Source organism: Littorina saxatilis, linkage group LG14, assembly GCF_037325665.1.
Source record: "Littorina saxatilis isolate snail1 linkage group LG14, US_GU_Lsax_2.0, whole genome shotgun sequence".
In the NCBI taxonomy this organism is placed as follows: Eukaryota; Metazoa; Mollusca; class Gastropoda; order Littorinimorpha; family Littorinidae; genus Littorina; species Littorina saxatilis.
The window spans coordinates 20,566,264-20,585,685 of NC_090258.1; the positions used below are offsets into that span (position 1 = coordinate 20,566,264).

General features: G+C 40.9%; 1 protein-coding gene across 2 annotated transcripts in view; it reads right to left on the reverse strand.

The window, feature by feature from the left end:
- LOC138947328 (mucin-5B-like) overlaps positions 1-19,422 on the reverse strand; it is a 224,037-nt gene that overhangs the window by 202,452 nt on the left and 2,163 nt on the right. For both annotated transcript variants that reach the window (XM_070318774.1, XM_070318775.1), the window contains exons 2-8: positions 14,906-14,926; positions 9,775-9,910; positions 8,442-8,662; positions 5,666-5,725; positions 3,473-3,608; positions 2,765-2,985; positions 1,691-1,750 (exon numbers count right to left, since the gene is read on the reverse strand). In XM_070318774.1, the coding sequence (XP_070174875.1) occupies positions 1,691-1,750; positions 2,765-2,985; positions 3,473-3,608; positions 5,666-5,725; positions 8,442-8,662; positions 9,775-9,910; positions 14,906-14,926 (855 nt within the window). The remainder of the gene's footprint in view (positions 1-1,690; positions 1,751-2,764; positions 2,986-3,472; positions 3,609-5,665; positions 5,726-8,441; positions 8,663-9,774; positions 9,911-14,905; positions 14,927-19,422) is intronic.

The window sequence follows — 19,422 nt, forward strand, 5'->3', positions numbered from 1 at the left end:
TCAAAATGTCTTTTCTTTCAAAAAGTCTTTAATCACTTGCTCAACTAAATTCTGGGATAATTACATTTTCATATATATTTGTTTGTTTTTAAATGTAGGTGTTTTTGTTTTTGAAGTGGGGAAGCAATAAAGAGGTCGTCGATATCAGTTTTGATATCGACGAAAATGTCGTCGATATCACTTTTGCACTGAGCTCAGTTTTGCCAAATTGACCAATGGAAATCCACGTAACATATGAAATAACAATATTCAGTTATATCTAGTGTGTATATAACTCAGTTGTAGGAGATTGTGCAGTTATTGCCTCATGAAGACTGCGTGGATCGTGTATCAATGTCGCTTTGTGACTGTAACTGGTTTCATACGGTTTCATAGCTAATGTACGAACTATGCGGTCTGTCCGCTGAAATAACACTGTTAGTGTATCTGTTGTCGAATCTGCGAAAGAGAGAAAGCAAACTTTCACACTGAGCAAGAAGAGCAAATGCTCATACGACTCACCTTCGTCAAACGTAATATGGATTAGAAACAAGTTATCTGCTGTACTAGCTCAATAAGAGATCAATAAAATCGAAATGACCTTCCTTTTTACCCAAACTTAACTCACCTTTTACCTTGAAATTTCCCCAGGATCAATCACTGGTTTGGGCAATCCCTCGAGTTCATCAAACAAGTAGGCTAAGCTAAGTGTGTGACGTTGAAAAGGTATTGCTTTTACACGTTCAACACACGAAAATTAACAATTTCGACATTTTTCACGACACCGTTATCCATCTGTTTTGTAGATTGTAGACTGTCAACCAGAATTGCATCAGTCATGCGTGAAGATTATCGACCCGTGCGACTGTGTGAAGTTACACACATTTTACTTTGAGAGAAAAAAAATGCAGTGGACAGTTCGACAGATTGACTAAATATAATAATTTTGCTTTATGCGATTTCTTTCATTTTACTTTCCTCTTTACCGTCCCACTTCATCAGGCTGCGTACTGGCCACAACAGGCTCAATGCTCACATGAACCGAAAGTTCAAGCTGGCGCCATCACCAGCCTGTGCCTGCGGTCAAGAAGACCAAACAGCGGAACACATCTTACAGCGATGTCCCTTACTAGACGAGGAACGAAAAGAAGTGTGGCCGTCACCAATTCCCTTGCAGACCAAACTATACGGCTGTCGACAGGAGTTGGAGAAAACGACAACATTTATCACCAGTGCTGGATTGATCGTGTAACCTCTGCGAACGCCAAGAAGAAAGAAGAAGAAGTCCCTCTTCTTGCATCTCGTCCCTTCTCTCTTCCCTTCCTGCTTCCTTTCTCTTGTTTCCTTTATTTTCCTGTTTCACTCCTTTTCCTCTCCGGTCCCGCATAGCCGAATAGGTTGAAGGTACGATAAACCAAGAACCGACAACAAACTAACCACCCGTTCCTCCCAGCTGATCATCTTTTCTCTCCCCATCCACCTTTCCACACTCCCTCCCCTCCCTCTCCCTCCCCTCCCGCTTCCTCCTCTCCTTTTTGTCTTAAGGACCTTGGGGTCTGCTTCATGGATCAGCAACACATAAGGCCAACTGAAGTTGAACGATTGTTATACAGTAAACCCACCAAATCAATGTTCATTAAAACGATTTCAGTCGACCGACTCTGCCCCTTCGCACTGGGACATGCCCGATTACAGCTTCGGCTGGCCTTACCTGTGGCTGGGGGAGCCGGTTTAGGTGCAGGTGCTGGAGCAGGTGCTGGAGCGACGGTACCTTCAGAGGGAGCAAACGTAGGAGTGTTAAAACAACCCCATTGAACACAATATATAAATGTATATAAATATCAAGATAAAAAAATTACAAAAAGTGAAAATGATAGATAATACAACAAAGCTGAAAATGTTGTAAGTGCACTATTACTGCTGTTACAACTGGTAATAATGATAATTATAATTGTCAGCAAATACTTGTGTTACATCATTAAATGAAAGCATTTCATTGGATAGTGTGAGTGTAATAAGTCTGTTAGCGCATTCCACGACTTCGCGAATAGACGTTTTACAGAAATAACTCTCTCAGGATTTTCGACAGTCTGGGGGAATAGCTCAGTAGGAGCCCCTGAAGTTGCAAACAGATTGTTCATATCCCGAGAACTGTCTGCGTCACTGACGGGCCGAATATTGCGATCGGGATGAACAACCAACTCCGATGTTTATGCTATGCGGCGTGCGCTAGATAATTATGATGCCATTTTGTTTCATTTCAAGTATTGATTTGCTACATAAAAACTCAAAAAGATTCAAAATGTATTTAAATTGTCATTTGCTTATTAATTTATTTGCTCACACAGAGACATCAAAACACACAAACGTCGGAACAGAATGTATTCATCATTCTCTGCTTATTTGCATGCATACTTGCATTCCTTCTATGTGTTGTCAGTGTCTTGTGATCAAAACGTTTGTAAGTACATTTCTTGTAAAATGTGAGATTGGCGTTGAAAGGACGAGACGAAAGCCATGAAGGGTCATATATCCTCTAGCTTGTCTAAATTTGCACACACACGCACGCACGCATTCACACACGCATGCAGACTCACGGACGCACACAAGTACAAAATCACAAACACAAAGCTCGTGGTATCAGTAGCTCTGGTGTGTTATATCAGAACTAAGCTGTCAGTCACTGTTTTATAGATGTCGGGGATTCAAGCAGGTAAAATGTGGCCTCAAATACCGGACATTGGACAAAACTGTTGTAAGACTGTACAAATAATTATGTGCCTACCTTTTGGACCGCACACCGCATAACCGTACGCTTTGCCACAGGGTGTAGAGCGGTATCTGAAGGCCCGTTTCGCCCACTCGTACGCAACTCGTCCACATTTTTCCGTGCTCAAGCTGTTTGGCTCTCCGCTATACCAGTAGTTGGCGCCTATGGTGTAAGTGGAACCGTCGGAAGCCTTCCAGGTTCTGCCATCATATCCCATGTCAAGCCATACGTCGGAGCTGTTGAACAAAAATGTTTGGTCAGCATTCTCGAACCGTGTTTTACACTGCCCTCCCTGCTATCCCAACAAACTTACATCAGTCTCGGATAGCAATATCTGCTGAAGAAACGATAACAGTTAATAATCAAACAGCCTCCCTTTCACATCCTACCGTCAAAACCTATTTAAATGCCGTAATAATTTAGTTAAATTAAACAAATGGAAAACATCACTCCAAGGGAGACAACCATCTTCCAACAAATTGAAGGGCGACATACAGCGATTGTTTCCCTTGTCTTAGTATTGATCTTGTGTATGGTAAATATAAATATATCTAATACGTTTTGTGGCAGTTCAGGGGTTAAAACGATGGCTTACCCTGCAAGCAAGAACGTCTGATCCAAACAGAAAACGAGTGTCCATTACCCCCCGCCCCCCCCCCCCCCCCCGCCCCATTATGCATTCCCCGTTTACTTCCATGCCCCATTATGAACATCTCTACTCACACTTTGGTGAATGCGCGGAGGTCGATGAGGTCTTTGGCTGTTTTCACTTTGGGCAGGCCGCGTCCGTATCTCTTACACAATTGCACAGCTTGAGGCTGAGTCACCTTGCCAGAACCGACCTTCAGATATTTGGCATCTGAAAAATAAATTCAGTAAATGGGCTCGTAAATCCTGTGGACACTTAGCCAAATAACTGGCAATGTGGTGTTGAAATGCAGAGATAGGATGAAGTTGGAGGAGGGTAAGAGATGGGGGTGTGGGTGTGTGTGTGAGAGAGAGGGGGGGTGGCGTGTATTATACCGGAGGTCGAGATTTTGATATCACTGTCGAAACAGACCAATAGCAGAAGATATCATCACACAGTCAGTCAATGTTAGATATATTGCTAATTCTCTGGACATTTTGTATTTACTGTAAAGAATTTCTCAGTTTTGGCTGTTCCATATCCCTCCCTCTGATTATTATTTCTTTTTTTTCACTCTTTTCTTGTACTTTTCAGTATTTCAAAATGTCTTTTCTTTCAAAAAGTCTTTAATCACTTGCTCAACTAAATTCTGGGATAATTACATTTTCATATATATTTGTTTGTTTTTAAATGTAGGTGTTTTTGTTTTTGAAGTGGGGAAGCAATAAAGAGGTCGTCGATATCAGTTTTGATATCGACGAAAATGTCGTCGATATCACTTTTGCACTGAGCTCAGTTTTGCCAAATTGACCAATGGAAATCCACGTAACATATGAAATAACAATATTCAGTTATATCTAGTGTGTATATAACTCAGTTGTAGGAGATTGTGCAGTTATTGCCTCATGAAGACTGCGTGGATCGTGTATCAATGTCGCTTTGTGACTGTAACTGGTTTCATACGGTTTCATAGCTAATGTACGAACTATGCGGTCTGTCCGCTGAAATAACACTGTTAGTGTATCTGTTGTCGAATCTGCGAAAGAGAGAAAGCAAACTTTCACACTGAGCAAGAAGAGCAAATGCTCATACGACTCACCTTCGTCAAACGTAATATGGATTAGAAACAAGTTATCTGCTGTACTAGCTCAATAAGAGATCAATAAAATCGAAATGACCTTCCTTTTTACCCAAACTTAACTCACCTATTACCTTGAAATTTCCCCAGGATCAATCACTGGTTTGGGCAATCCCTCGAGTTCATCAAACAAGTAGGCTAAGCTAAGTGTGTGACGTTGAAAAGGTATTGCTTTTACACGTTCAACACACGAAAATTAACAATTTCGACATTTTTCACGACACCGTTATCCATCTGTTTTGTAGATTGTAGACTGTCAACCAGAATTGCATCAGTCATGCGTGAAGATTATCGACCCGTGCGACTGTGTGAAGTTACACACATTTTACTTTGAGAGAAAAAAAATGCAGTGGACAGTTCGACAGATTGACTAAATATAATAATTTTGCTTTATGCGATTTCTTTCATTTTACTTTCCTCTTTACCGTCCCACTTCATCAGGCTGCGTACTGGCCACAACAGGCTCAATGCTCACATGAACCGAAAGTTCAAGCTGGCGCCATCACCAGCCTGTGCCTGCGGTCAAGAAGACCAAACAGCGGAACACATCTTACAGCGATGTCCCTTACTAGACGAGGAACGAAAAGAAGTGTGGCCGTCACCAATTCCCTTGCAGACCAAACTATACGGCTGTCGACAGGAGTTGGAGAAAACGACAACATTTATCACCAGTGCTGGATTGATCGTGTAACCTCTGCGAACGCCAAGAAGAAAGAAGAAGAAGTCCCTCTTCTTGCATCTCGTCCCTTCTCTCTTCCCTTCCTGCTTCCTTTCTCTTGTTTCCTTTATTTTCCTGTTTCACTCCTTTTCCTCTCCGGTCCCGCATAGCCGAATAGGTTGAAGGTACGATAAACCAAGAACCGACAACAAACTAACCACCCGTTCCTCCCAGCTGATCATCTTTTCTCTCCCCATCCACCTTTCCACACTCCCTCCCCTCCCTCTCCCTCCCCTCCCGCTTCCTCCTCTCCTTTTTGTCTTAAGGACCTTGGGGTCTGCTTCATGGATCAGCAACACATAAGGCCAACTGAAGTTGAACGATTGTTATACAGTAAACCCACCAAATCAATGTTCATTAAAACGATTTCAGTCGACCGACTCTGCCCCTTCGCACTGGGACATGCCCGATTACAGCTTCGGCTGGCCTTACCTGTGGCTGGGGGAGCCGGTTTAGGTGCAGGTGCTGGAGCAGGTGCTGGAGCGACGGTACCTTCAGAGGGAGCAAACGTAGGAGTGTTAAAACAACCCCATTGAACACAATATATAAATGTATATAAATATCAAGATAAAAAAATTGCAAAAAGTGAAAATGATAGATAATACAACAAAGCTGAAAATGTTGTAAGTGCACTATTACTGCTGTTACAACTGGTAATAATGATAATTATAATTGTCAGCAAATACTTGTGTTACATCATTAAATGAAAGCATTTCATTGGATAGTGTGAGTGTAATAAGTCTGTTAGCGCATTCCACGACTTCGCGAATAGACGTTTTACAGAAATAACTCTCTCAGGATTTTCGACAGTCTGGGGGAATAGCTCAGTAGGAGCCCCTGAAGTTGCAAACAGATTGTTCATATCCCGAGAACTGTCTGCGTCACTGACGGGCCGAATATTGCGATCGGGATGAACAACCAACTCCGATGTTTATGCTATGCGGCGTGCGCTAGATAATTATGATGCCATTTTGTTTCATTTCAAGTATTGATTTGCTACATAAAAACTCAAAAAGATTCAAATTTATTTAAATTGATAGATAGATAGATAGATAATTTATTGCCAAGTGTACAATACATGAATGAACATAAAAAATACACGAGGAAAGCAGCTTGCTGTGTGGTAAAAACAAAAATAAATAGCATTCATACATCACTGGCGCATAGCATCATACATACATGGGTAAGACAATTTGGTATCACAGTAACTAATACATACACTATACAGACATGGTGAGAACTATGAAACTCTAAGAGCTATCGGAACCACAATAAAAGTACGCAGAATAAGATAGGATCCCCCCCCCCCCCCCCCCCCCACTATCAACTACTGTAAGAACTGAACATGTTCCATACTGATAAAATGTACCTCTAAAACAGCACATAAAAATAAACTCTTCCAACACATCACAGTGGTAAAAGAACGACTAAAACTACTAAAACATACTAGATGTGTATTCCGGTAATATAACCAGCTGCTAAAACATAGTCTGGCTTCATCGCGTCACAGTGGTGTCACCATACTAAAACCCACTCTATATATCACAGTATGTAATGTCAGCTACTAAAACCATACTCCTAGAGCATCCTAAAACGTGTCACAATCTGTAGAGTTCATTTACCGGTTATTAAAAGCCAGGATAGCCTGGGGGTAGAAACTGTTTCTGAGTCTTGCCGTACGGCATCTGAGGGTTCTGAGCCTGCGCCCCGAGAGCAGAGGCTGGAAGAGATGACCAGCCGGGTGTGTGGGATCCTGCATGATGGACCTACATTTCCTCATCATGCGCAGGATGTGAAGGGAGTCTATAGAGGGGAGATCTCTGCCAATGATCCTGCTGGCAGCCCTAACGACCTTCTCCAGTTTTTCTTTCTCAAACTGGCAGGAGCTGCTGTACCAAACCGTGATAGAAAAGGTAAGGAGACTCTCTACAGCAGCCCTGTAGAACTGGGACATGATGGAGGAGGACACTTTGAACTTCCTCAGCTGTCTCAGGAAGTAGAGACGCTGATGGGCCTTCTTTACTGAAAGGTCAGTATGAACAGCCCAGCTAAGGTCATTGGAGATGGTCACCCCTAGAAATTTGAAGGAATCAACCTGCTCTACGTTCTCACCGCTGATGGTGAGTGGTAAGAGGGGAGTCTTTTTCTTCCTACGGTCAAAGGCCATCTCCTTGGTTTTGGTGACGTTAAGGTCAAGGTCATTAGCCACACACCAGCCCGACACTCTCGCAACCTCCGCTCGGTACCCCGACTCATCACCGACACTGATCAGGCCTTCCAGAGTAGTGTCATCGGAGAACTTCAGGATGACTACTGAGGGGTCATGGCTCACGTTGTCGTTGGTGAAGAGGGAGAACAACAGTGGGGAGAGAACACACCCCTGTGGGGCACCAATGTTCAAGGTGATTGAGCTAGAAGTACTGCTGCCTACTCTTACAACCTGAGGCCTATCCAACAAAAAATCTAGAACCCACTTACAAAGGGATTCCTCGACGCACATGCCAGTGAGCTTGGAGAACAGTTTATGTGGAACAATGGTGTTAAAGGCAGAGCTATAGTCAATGAAAAGAACTCTAGCATAGCTACCAGACTTCTCCAGGTGCTCAACAATATGATGTAGACCTAAGGCTACTGCATCGTCCACGGAACGGTTGGCCCGATATGCAAACTGGTGAGGGTCAAGACTAGCATCAGTGGCTACCTTCAAGCGCTGGAGCACTAAACGCTCCAAACACTTCATCACGACTTATTAATTTATTTGCTCACACAGAGACATCAAAACACACAAACGTCGGAACAGAATGTATTCATCATTCTCTGCTTATTTGCATGCATACTTGCATTCCTTCTATGTGTTGTCAGTGTCTTGTGATCAAAACGTTTGTAAGTACATTTCTTGTAAAATGTGAGATTGGCGTTGAAAGGACGAGACGAAAGCCATGAAGGGTCATATATCCTCTAGCTTGTCTAAATTTGCACACACACGCACGCACGCATTCACACACGCATGCAGACTCACGGACGCACACAAGTACAAAATCACAAACACAAAGCTCGTGGTATCAGTAGCTCTGGTGTGTTATATCAGAACTAAGCTGTCAGTCACTGTTTTATAGATGTCGGGGATTCAATCAGGTAAAATGTGGCCTGAAATACCGGACATGATACAAAACTGTTCTGAGACTGTACAAATAAATCATGTGCCTACCTTTTGGACCGCACACCGCAAAACCGTATGCTTTGCCACAGGGTGTAGAGCGGTATCTGAAGGCCCGTTTCGCTGACTCGTACGCAACTCGTCCACATTTTTCCGTGCTCAAGCTGTTTGGCTCTCCGCTATACCAGTAGTTGGCGCCTATGGTGTAAGTGGAACCGTCGGAAGCCTTCCAGGTTCTGCCATCATATCCCATGTCAAGCCATACGTCGGAGCTGTTGAACAAAAATGTTTGGTCAGCATTCTCGAACCGTGTTTTACACTGCCCTCGCTGCTATCCCAACAAACTTACATCAGTCTCGGATAGCAATATCTGCTGAAGAAACGATAACAGTTAATAATCAAACAGCCTCCCTTTCACATCCTACCGTCAAAACCTATTTAAATGCCGTAATAATTTAGTTAAATTAAACAAATGGAAACATCACTTCAAGGGAGACAACCATCTTCCAACAAATTGGAGGGCGACATACAGCGATTGTTTCCCTTGTCAGAGTATTGATCTTGTGTATGGTAAATATAAATAATTTATATCTAATACGTTTTGTGGCAGTTCAGGGGTTAAAACGATAGCTTACCAGGGCCGGACTACCGGGGGGGTTATGGGGGTTGCGCAACCCCCCCCCCCCCCCTAGCCTAAACATGTACCTTACTTATTGAATTTTTTTATTATTGCTTATTTTATGCCGTTTCATGCAAGGAGCGACCATTTTCCTATCTCAGAATATGACCTACCCATCAGCTTCAGGGGGCTTCGCCCCCTGACCCCCACAACGAGGGGGGGGGGGGGGGTTCTAAGGTTTCCGGACCCCCCCCCCCAGCCAAAAAATAAAAATATTGAGTGAGGTATGCATTTCTTTATTTTACATTGAGTTTCAATTTTTGGGGTATTAATCAGTGACAAAATCTGCTGCCTGAAACTGGTAATGATCATCCTCAGAATGCACCAGATTGCACCATTTTGCATCCTTTTTTCAAAATTTTCCGGGGGGGCATGCCCCCGGACCCCCCTAGCAAGCTAGGCGCTTCGCGCCGTCGGCTCGGCGCTTCGCGCCTTCACACCCATATCTTCACAATATACTTTTGAAAAAAACCACCCATAAAATGAACTGATCCGCCCCTGCCGCCAGGGGGGACATCCCCCTGGGCTACCACTGGCACCCCCCCCCCCCTCCTATTCGCCTAGTCCGGCCCTGCTTACCCTGCAAGCAAGAACGTCTGATCCAAACAGAAAACGAGTGTCCATTACCCCCCCCCCCCCCCCCCCCCCGCCCCATTATGCGTTCCCCGTTTACTTCCATGCCCCATTATGAACATCTCTACTCACACTTTGGTGAATGCGCGGAGGTCGATGAGGTCTTTGGCTGTTTTCACTTTGGGCAGGCCGCGTCCCTGTCTCTTACACAATAGCACAGCTTGAGGCTGAGTCACCTTGCCAGAACTGACCTTCAGATATTTGGCATCTGAAAAATAAATTCAGTCAATGGGCTCGTAAATCCTGTGGACACTCAGCCAAATAACTGGCAATGTGATGTTCAACACAATTTTATTCATGACATGAAACAATTGAGAAAAATGCAGCTAAGACACGAACTCAAGCAGATGCTTATTTGACGTGACCATAACAATGCTAAGTTACACAAGTTTTCATGATGGTGGACAACACAATTATTAACCAGACGAAAAAGATGTAGGAGGGGGGTATGGGGAACTTAATCAAAACAGGAGGATTTACAGAGGGAAAAAAAAGTAAAAAATAAAAAATAAAAATTAAAAATAAAAATAAAAATAAATAAAAATGAAGCGCGTGGGACGAGAACATCGATGCTGAGACATGCAATAAGTAGGTTCAGATAAATGTACATTTTCATGGAGAGGGCAGCATAGTTCGTTACGAATGTATGGAAGAAAACAACCACACACACACACACACAAAAGAGAACAGCAAAACAAAAACAAAAACTCAATGATAATTATTACTTATGTTAAATATGTAATTGATGCAACAACACTGAGAGGCGGGTTTACGTTCTTCTTCACACAAACATACACAATACCAGTACGTGGGCTAATCCTTCAAGTTAGTCGACCAGATTCAGCAATAAAGGATTGGACTGACTCGAAAATCAATGTATTTATGCGAAATGAATGTTGCTCGCTGCCTCTTAATAATGTTTCCACGTGTCTAAAATTGGCAGGCAGTGAGTTAATTGTGGACATACGAGCATTTTCAAACAACGTGCAGTATAACAATTAATGTTCAGCTTTTTCGTTCCGGTTACCGCACGCACACTGTGGGTTATCTTTTAAATGGCGTTTGCATAAATCGGAATTAAGGTTACTCATGTTTAAACGCATTCTGCTGTGTTGTATTTCCACCTGTCTTTTTCCAAAATAATAATAAACTGGCACATAATGATGAGGACTGTAAATAATGCTTAAACTCGCTAATTGAGTTTGTGGTTTTAACCACATCAGGCAGATCATTCCATAAAATTGTAGTCGAAGGAACGAAGGATGTTCGGAAGATTTCTGTCCTGTGAGCTGGTACAAATCTTTCAAGTGGTCGTCTTCTGTGATAAGGATTTAAGGATGAAACTAGTGGTGGCAAAAGGTCAACTAAATATAGGGGACATTTACCATGAATCATTTTGTGATATAAAATCAATTTATGTTGTCTTCGGCGTTCCTTTAGACTACAAAATCCGCTTTCTTTGTAAATCTTACCATGAATAGTTCTCCGCACACCGCCAATTATAATACGTAAAGCTTCAAGGTGTGGTTTTTCCAGGGCGTTCGACAGGGCTTCGGTACAATTATCCCATAATACATCAACATAGTCAAAATGTGGCAAAATAAAGGATTTGTACATTATTTCCAAACTTTTTCTGCATAACTTATACCGGTACTTATAATGCCTTAAACAATTAATCAACAAAGTGGGTTTTTTTACAATATTTCTGACTTGAGCGTCCCATTTACAGTCATTTTGCAAAATAATACTGAGGTGCTTGTGTTCCTTTGTGTCTTCCAAAACAATTCCATTGAAAAATAACGAGTCAATTTGGTTTAAGTCACGTTTTATATTCAGCAATTTGGTTTTTGTTTCTTTAAATGTGACCTTCCAACGTGCTGCCCAACAACTAATTTTATCGAGGTCTGTATTTAAAATTTCGGCACGTCTTACCGGATCATTCAATGCAAGTGACATGCTAGTATCATCAGCAAACAATTTAATAACAGACTCAATATCAATTACAATATCATTCATATAAATCAAAAACAACAAAGGGCCTAACACAGAACCTTGAGGAACGCCTGCTTGTATACCTTTCAGCTCTGACTTAGCTCCTTTAACGACAACTAATTGAACACGGTTTGCTAAGTAACTACAAAACCATGACAAAAATCGACCTCGAACACCAATCGATTCCAATTTTACTAATAATCCTTTGTGCCAGGCTTTGTCAAAAGCTTTCGACACATAAAAAAAATACCGCCTGTGTTGTTAAACCGCTGTCGTAATTCAGACATACATCATTAAATATAGAGACAAGTTGACAAATCGTCGAGTAGCCGGGTATAAAATTTGACTGTGTAGGTGTGAATATGTTGTTGGATTGTAAAAAGAGATATAGATGGCTATGAATACATCGTTCCAAAACTTTGCCAACGCAACTCAACAAGGAAATCGGACGATATTATTATGTCCGCTGAACCTGACTTATAAATAAGGGTAACATTCGCAGTTTTCCAAATTTTAGGATATACTTCTTCCCTCAAACTTCTGTTAAACATATAGGTGAGTGGCTCCGAAATAACATCTATAGCTGCAATGAGAAGTCTGTTGTGGATCAAATCGGGACCAATGGCTTTTATTTTATCACGATTTTTAATTACATCTTTTACCTCGTTAACTGACAAAACAATATCACATAATTCGCAATCAAGAAACGGCACTTGAGGAACATCATCATCTGGGTCTTCAACATTGGAATTTTTAATAAAACAGCTATTAAAGGCGTTAGCTTTGTCTTGGCTTAGTTCATAAACTTCGCCGTTGTCACAGATAGGCGGAATTTCGTCACCATATAATCCTTTCTTCTTCATGAATGATTTCACTAACTTCCACCAATCTGTTGTACCAAACTGCGTTGAATCGGAAACTTTTGCATCTAATTCAGAATAATATTCTAAAATCCGTCCTCTTTTCTTTGCTGTAACAAGGTTACGTGCCGGGCGACTAACTCAAACCAATCTTCCATGTATTTTGAATAAAATTGTGTTTAAACCAAAACAACAAATATTAATAATAATAATAATAATAATAATAATAATAATAATAATAATAATAATAATAATAATAATAATAATAATAATAATAATAAAAGGCATTTATTACTTTGTGGAATGCGATATTTTTACATTTTTTGTGGAATGCGACATTTTTACATTTTTACAAATCGCGGTTTTAGGTTCGACGTAATTTGTCAAATGTTTTTACATTTTTACAAATCACTGGTTGACAAGTGTGACTTAAATCTGTGGTCTATTTATGACTTTCCGGGGCTACGAGGTTGAAAAATAGGGATACAATCATGTACAGAATTCTGTACAGCAAACGCTACCCGAAACCCCACCTATACGGCGTGTATGACCTTGAGAGCTTCAGTCAACGCTTGAATTTTGCAGGGATAACATCCGGTTTGCTCTCTCAAGACTGATCATATTTTATCTTCAAGAGAGATCAAGAGGAAAAAATAAACGCCCCGGCGAAGATTCGAAATCTCGACATCGAGACTTCGTGTCTCATGTCCTAACCACTAGGCTACTGCGCCAATTGAGAAAAAGAAGGAAAACATTGATATAAATTCATGTTATGTTATTCTTGAAGCAGCATGATTTATATCTCTCTACCGGCACGGTTGGCCTAGTGGTAAGGCGTCCGCCCCGTGATCGGGAGGTCGTGGGTTCGAACCCCGGCCGGGTCATACCTAAGACTTTAAAATTGGCAATCTAGTGGCTGCTCCGCCTGGCGTCTGGCATTATGGGGTTAGTGCTAGGACTGGTTGGTCCGGTGTCAGAATAATGTGACTGGGTGAGACATGAAGCCTGTGCTGCGACTTCTGTCTTGTGTGTGGCGCACATTATATGTCAAAGCAGCACCGCCCTGATATGGCCCTTCGTGGTCGGCTGGGCGTTAAGCAAACAAACAAACAAAAAATGTATATCTCTATCCGCCCATTGTTCAGAAGTGAATACATGTATAACTATTTCTTAGATGTCTATTTTCAACTGCACAGAGCTTTGGAGAGATTCAATTACTGTTCTTGTTATTTTTCTTGCATGTTGTAAATAGAGATATCGCAGCTATTTGCATGGCGCGAATGTCGTGTAGCATGACGGTGTAAACATGTACTGCGATTCCGTAAAACATGTTTGCAAATAAATTTTAATGGCAATTTTGACGTTTTTGCAACGCATGAATGGTAATTCAAGCGTAGAATGATATAAAATTATCAATTTTTGTATCTTTGACAACACTGGTGAAGTGGCCTGGCGGTTATGACATCGGCCCGACATTTCGAGGCCCCGAGGCCTTCGAGTTCGAATCCCTGCCAAGTCGTTTATTTTTTCTGCTCGATCCTTCTTGACAAATATGCTCAGCTCTGAGAGAGCAAACCGGATGTTACCACTGCAAAATTCAAACGTTGACCAGTGAAGCTCTCAAGGTCATACATGCCGAAAAGGTGGGGTTTCGGGTTGCGTTTGCTGTACGGAATTCTGTACCTGATTTTATCCCTATTTTTCAACCTCGTAGCCCCGGAAAGTCATAAGTAGACCACAGCTTTAAATCTGACAAAATAGCGGTTCGGTTACGAATCACAATGGCTTAGTCTGTGTGTTGTACCTACAACTGAAGGTGTAAACGTTAAAGCAGTAGCCTACGTTTAACGAAGAGCGACAGATTGGCAAACACATCAACGAAGTAAACGTTAAAGCAGTACGTTTAACGAAGAGCGACAGATTGGCAAACACATCAACGAAGTAAACGAAAATGACCTAAGCTGATACAGCAGAACTAAATAAATGAATGATAAGAAAATAAATATTTATATTACACAAACGTACATACATGTATACAAACCTGTCTACAGAAAGAAAGAAACAAGCAAACAAATAAAAGAAAGAAAGAAAGAAAGAAAGAAAGAAAGAAAGAAAGAAAGAAGAAAAAAAGAAAGAAAGAAAGAAAGAAAGAAAGAAAGAAAAAAAGAAAGAAAGAAAGAAAGAAAGAAAAAAAGAAAGAAAGAAGGACAAAAAGGAAGAAATCCCCATTTCACCATTCTTGCATAAACTTCTTGCATAAATGTTATCAATCTTAGATTTGATGTACCCGTTTAAAATATTTCAATGTCCAAGATGAAAACAATACCGGTAATTTGAAGAGGGTTACTTACAATTTGTAGCATCCACCCGCGCTGAGGACAAAGAAGAACAAGTTAGGCGAAAATACAACATTTAGTCAAGCTCAGTCGAACTCACAGAATGAAACTGAACGCATTGCATTTTTTCCGCAATAGACCGTACACTCGTAGCATTGTCTGTCCACCGCTCATGGCAATGGCAGTGACATTAACAATCCAGAAAAGCGCGATAACGGTTGCGCTGAGAAGGATAGCACGCTTTTCTATATTTCTATTCTTTTTAACTCTCTGAACGTTTTTTTAATCCAAACATATCATATCTATATGTTTTTGGAATTAGGAACGGACAAGGAATAAGATGAAATTGTTTTTAAATCGATTTCGGAAATTTAATTTTAATCATAATTTTTATATTTTTAATTTTCAAAGCTTGTTTTTAATCCGAATATAACATATTTATATGTTTTTGGAATCAAAAAATGATGCCGAATACGATAAACGTAATTTTGGATCGTTTTATAAAAAAATAATTTTAATTACAATTTTTAGATTTTTAATGACCAAAGTCAATAATTAATTTTTAAGCCTCCAAGCTGAAATGCAATACCAAAGTCCGGCCTTTGTCGAAGATTGCTTTGCCAAAATTTCAATCAATTTTATTGAAAAATGAGGGTGTGACAGTGCCGCCTCAACTTTTACAAAATGCCGGATAGGACGTCATCAAAGACATTTATCGAAAAAATGAAAAAAACGTCTGGGGATATCATACCCAGGAACTCTCATGAACAATTTCATAAAGATCGGTCCAGTAGTTTACTCTGAATCGCTCTACACACACACACACACACACACACACACACACACACACACACACACACACACACACACACACACACACACCACGACCCTCGTCTCGATTCCCCCCTCTATGTAACTTGACTAAATGTAACAAGTCGCGTAAGGCGAAAATACAATATTTAGTCAAGTAGCTGTCGAACTCACAGAATGAAACTGAACGCAACGCAACGCAGCAAGACCGTATACTCGTAGCATCGTCACTCCACAGCCCGTGGCAAAGGCAGTGTCCGTGGAATTGACAAGAAGAGCGGGGTATTCGTTGCGCTGAGAAGGATAGCACGCTTTTCTGTACCTCTGTTCGTTTTAACTTTCTGAGCGTGTTTTTAATCCAAACATATCATATCTATATATTTTTGGAATCAGGAACCGACAAGGAATAAGATGAAAGTGTTTTTAAATTGATTTCGAAAAACAAATTTTGATAATAATTTTTATATATTTAATTTTCAGAGCTTGTTTGTAATCCGAATATAACATATTTATATGTTTTTGGAATCAGCAAATGATGGAGAATAAGATAAACGTACATTTGGATCGTTTTATAAATTTTTATTTTTTTTTACAATTTTCAGATTTTTAATGACCAAAGTCATTAATTAATTTTTAAGCCACCAAGCTGAAATGCAATACCGAAGTCCGGGCTTCGTCGAAGATTACTTGACCAAAATTTCAACCAATTTGGTTGAAAAATGAGGGCGTGACAGTGCCGCCTCAACTTTCACGAAAAGCCGGATATGACGTCATCAAAGACATTTATAAAAAAAATGAAAAAAACGTTCGGGGATTTCATACCCAGGAACTCTCATGTCAAATTTCATAAAGATCGGTCCAGTAGTTTAGTCTGAATCGCTCTACACACACACACACACACACACACACACACACACACACGCACAGACAGACACACATACACCACGACCCTCGTTTCGATTCCCCCTCGATGTTAAAATATTTAGTCAAAACTTGACTAAATATAAAAACATTATGATGGACCACAGGTATATGATCTTTTGGATGGACTTAAAGTTAAATTATGACAAACCAAATCAAACTTGGTAATCTCTCTCTCTCTCTCTCTCTCTCTCTCTCTCTCTCTCTCTCTCTCTCTCTCTCTCTCTCTCTCTCTCTCTCTCTCTCTCTCTCTCTCTCTTTCTCTCTATCTCTCCGTTACCCCCTATCCGCACACACTCACACACACACACATACTCACTCACACACACACACACACACACACACACAAACACACACACACAAACAAACACACACAAACAAACACACACACACACACACACATACACAAACACACACACACACACACATACACACACACACATGCGCGTGCACGCACGCTAGCACACATTTCCAAGATAACAGTTAATTTGCTCGAAAATTGGAAAGGACAATTTTGTACCAACTTTTAAAATAATATTTTATGATTCCAAGCGTAAAAAATATATAAATAAAAATTTTAAAAAAGAAGAAAAAAAAGAATCGACTTTCGAGCTTTAATACATTGTTTCAATTAGTTCCTTGTCACTGCTGTCTATCTTTTTAATTTAGGACACGGCAATAGGGTAAAAGACCTATTTTAATTCTACTTCTTGTTTTCAAGTGTGTCCTTTTAAGACTCGGGGTGCAGGAAAGGTAAGCATCTCGCTATGTTGCGGTTTAGACCGGACACTGCATGTTCATCAGTACTTCTTAACACGAGAGAATCACTCTTCTTTCTCGTTGTTGCTATGTATATCTTCATGCATCATATCATTTATCAAAAGTCGCATAATATTGACTTCAATTACTTGAGACTATATATAGTCTGTTACAGGTCCTTGTCTACATTTTTATACCGAAATCGCCATTTGACCATTAAAATGCAGAGTCTATTATCTACAAATATCAACAATACACCCCCTTTCGATTAGGAAAGACGAAGCCAGTGTAGCCGTTTGAAAATTTATTGTAATATTCCAGCGAAGTACTCATAGTAGGATATCCTTATTTGGAAAATGCCAAGCGCAAAACTCCTCTCAAATCCCGTGCATTTCGTGCGTTTAAAAAAAAGCGTGGACAGCGCTCCAGTGTCAAACTGTTGCTGCACTTGTTTGGGCGTGGCTATAAGCATAGTGACATGAATTTGATTGGTCAGTATTTTTATGGCAATGACTTTTGTTGGTTGAAAACGACGTTAAACACCAAATAAAGAAAGAAAGAAATAACTTTTGTGTTGAAAAGTGAAAGTTCAAATCAATCAATCAATCAATCAATGACGCTTATATCGCGCATATTCCGTGGGTACAGTTCTAGGCGCTCTGCAGTGATGCCGTGTGAGATGAAATTTTATACGGCCAGTAGATTGCAGCCATTTCGGCGCATATTTACCTTTCACGGCCTATTATTCCAAGTCACACGGGTATAGGTAGACAATTATTAACTGTGCCTAAGCAATTTTGCCAGGAAAGACCCTTTTGTCAATCGTGGGATCTTTAACGTGCACACCCAATGTAGTGTACACGGGGGGAGGGTTCGGACACCGAAGAGAGTCTGCACACAAAGTTGACTCTGAAATAAATTTCCGCCGAACCTGGGATCGAACTCACGCTGACAGCGGCCAACTGAATACAAATCCAGCGCGCTACCAACTGAGCTATATCCCCGATAGCTATAAATCTTGTCTATAGCTACCGTACTTTCTGGGTTACAAGGCGCTACAGCGCATAAGGCGCACCCCCCTCTTTTTAAAAAAGATTGTATTCCAGTCACCCATTGGGCGCAGGGGGCCGATAGGGCGCACCAAAATTAAAAAAGTATACCGGTGCTCTGTGTGTGCGGCGAGATCAAAGGCAGGTCCATTGTGATAGCTGGGTTGCCTTGTTTAGACACTGACCTTCTTCCCAGGGGTCAATGATCCAGTTTTTGCTATGAGAGGTGGTTCCCCTGTCATAGATCTGAGAGAGGAAACACTTCCTGCACCGGGGTCAGTGACCAGTTTAACCTATGGGGCGGTCTCTTTGATGTCTTGAGAGGAAACTTGGCCAGGGTAGTACCTAGTAGCTGAAACATGCATTATCACAAGTTGTTTGACTGGTACTCAGGCGGTCTCTTTGATTTTTTTCGTATTTCATACACGGATTAGGCGCTTCGTTATACAAGACGCAGGGGTCAAACTCGAGGAAAAAACTGAGTCGCGCCTTGTAACCCGGAAAAAACGGTACTTGAAATTGAAACAGTTTTAAGGGCGGGGATGTAGCTCAGTCGGTAGCGCGCTGGATTTGTATCCAGTTGGCCGGCAAAGCACATGTTCTCAGCAAACAGAAAACAAAATATTGGAAGCGTGAGTCACGCTACCCCAAAATAACATCTTTTTTTTTTACATATATTTTTTTTCTATAACTTTTTTCCCCATGGTTCATTCATAGAGAATACAACATGGCTTGCTGTGTCGTACCAGATTTACACGAGTTGTTTTTTTTTTAAATATTGAACTGCGAGCGAAAGCGAGCTGTTCACTATTTGAAAAAGCAACGAGTAAATCTGGTACGACAGAGCAAGCCATGTAGTATTCTGTTTATCCTACATACTGTTTATGTACTTACGTGTATTTTACTGAAAATGTCCTGCATTCGAGGCAGCTACATTGAAGACGCTTGTTTTGGAACCTCGATCTCTTCTAAAGCCTAATGCAATCTATTACG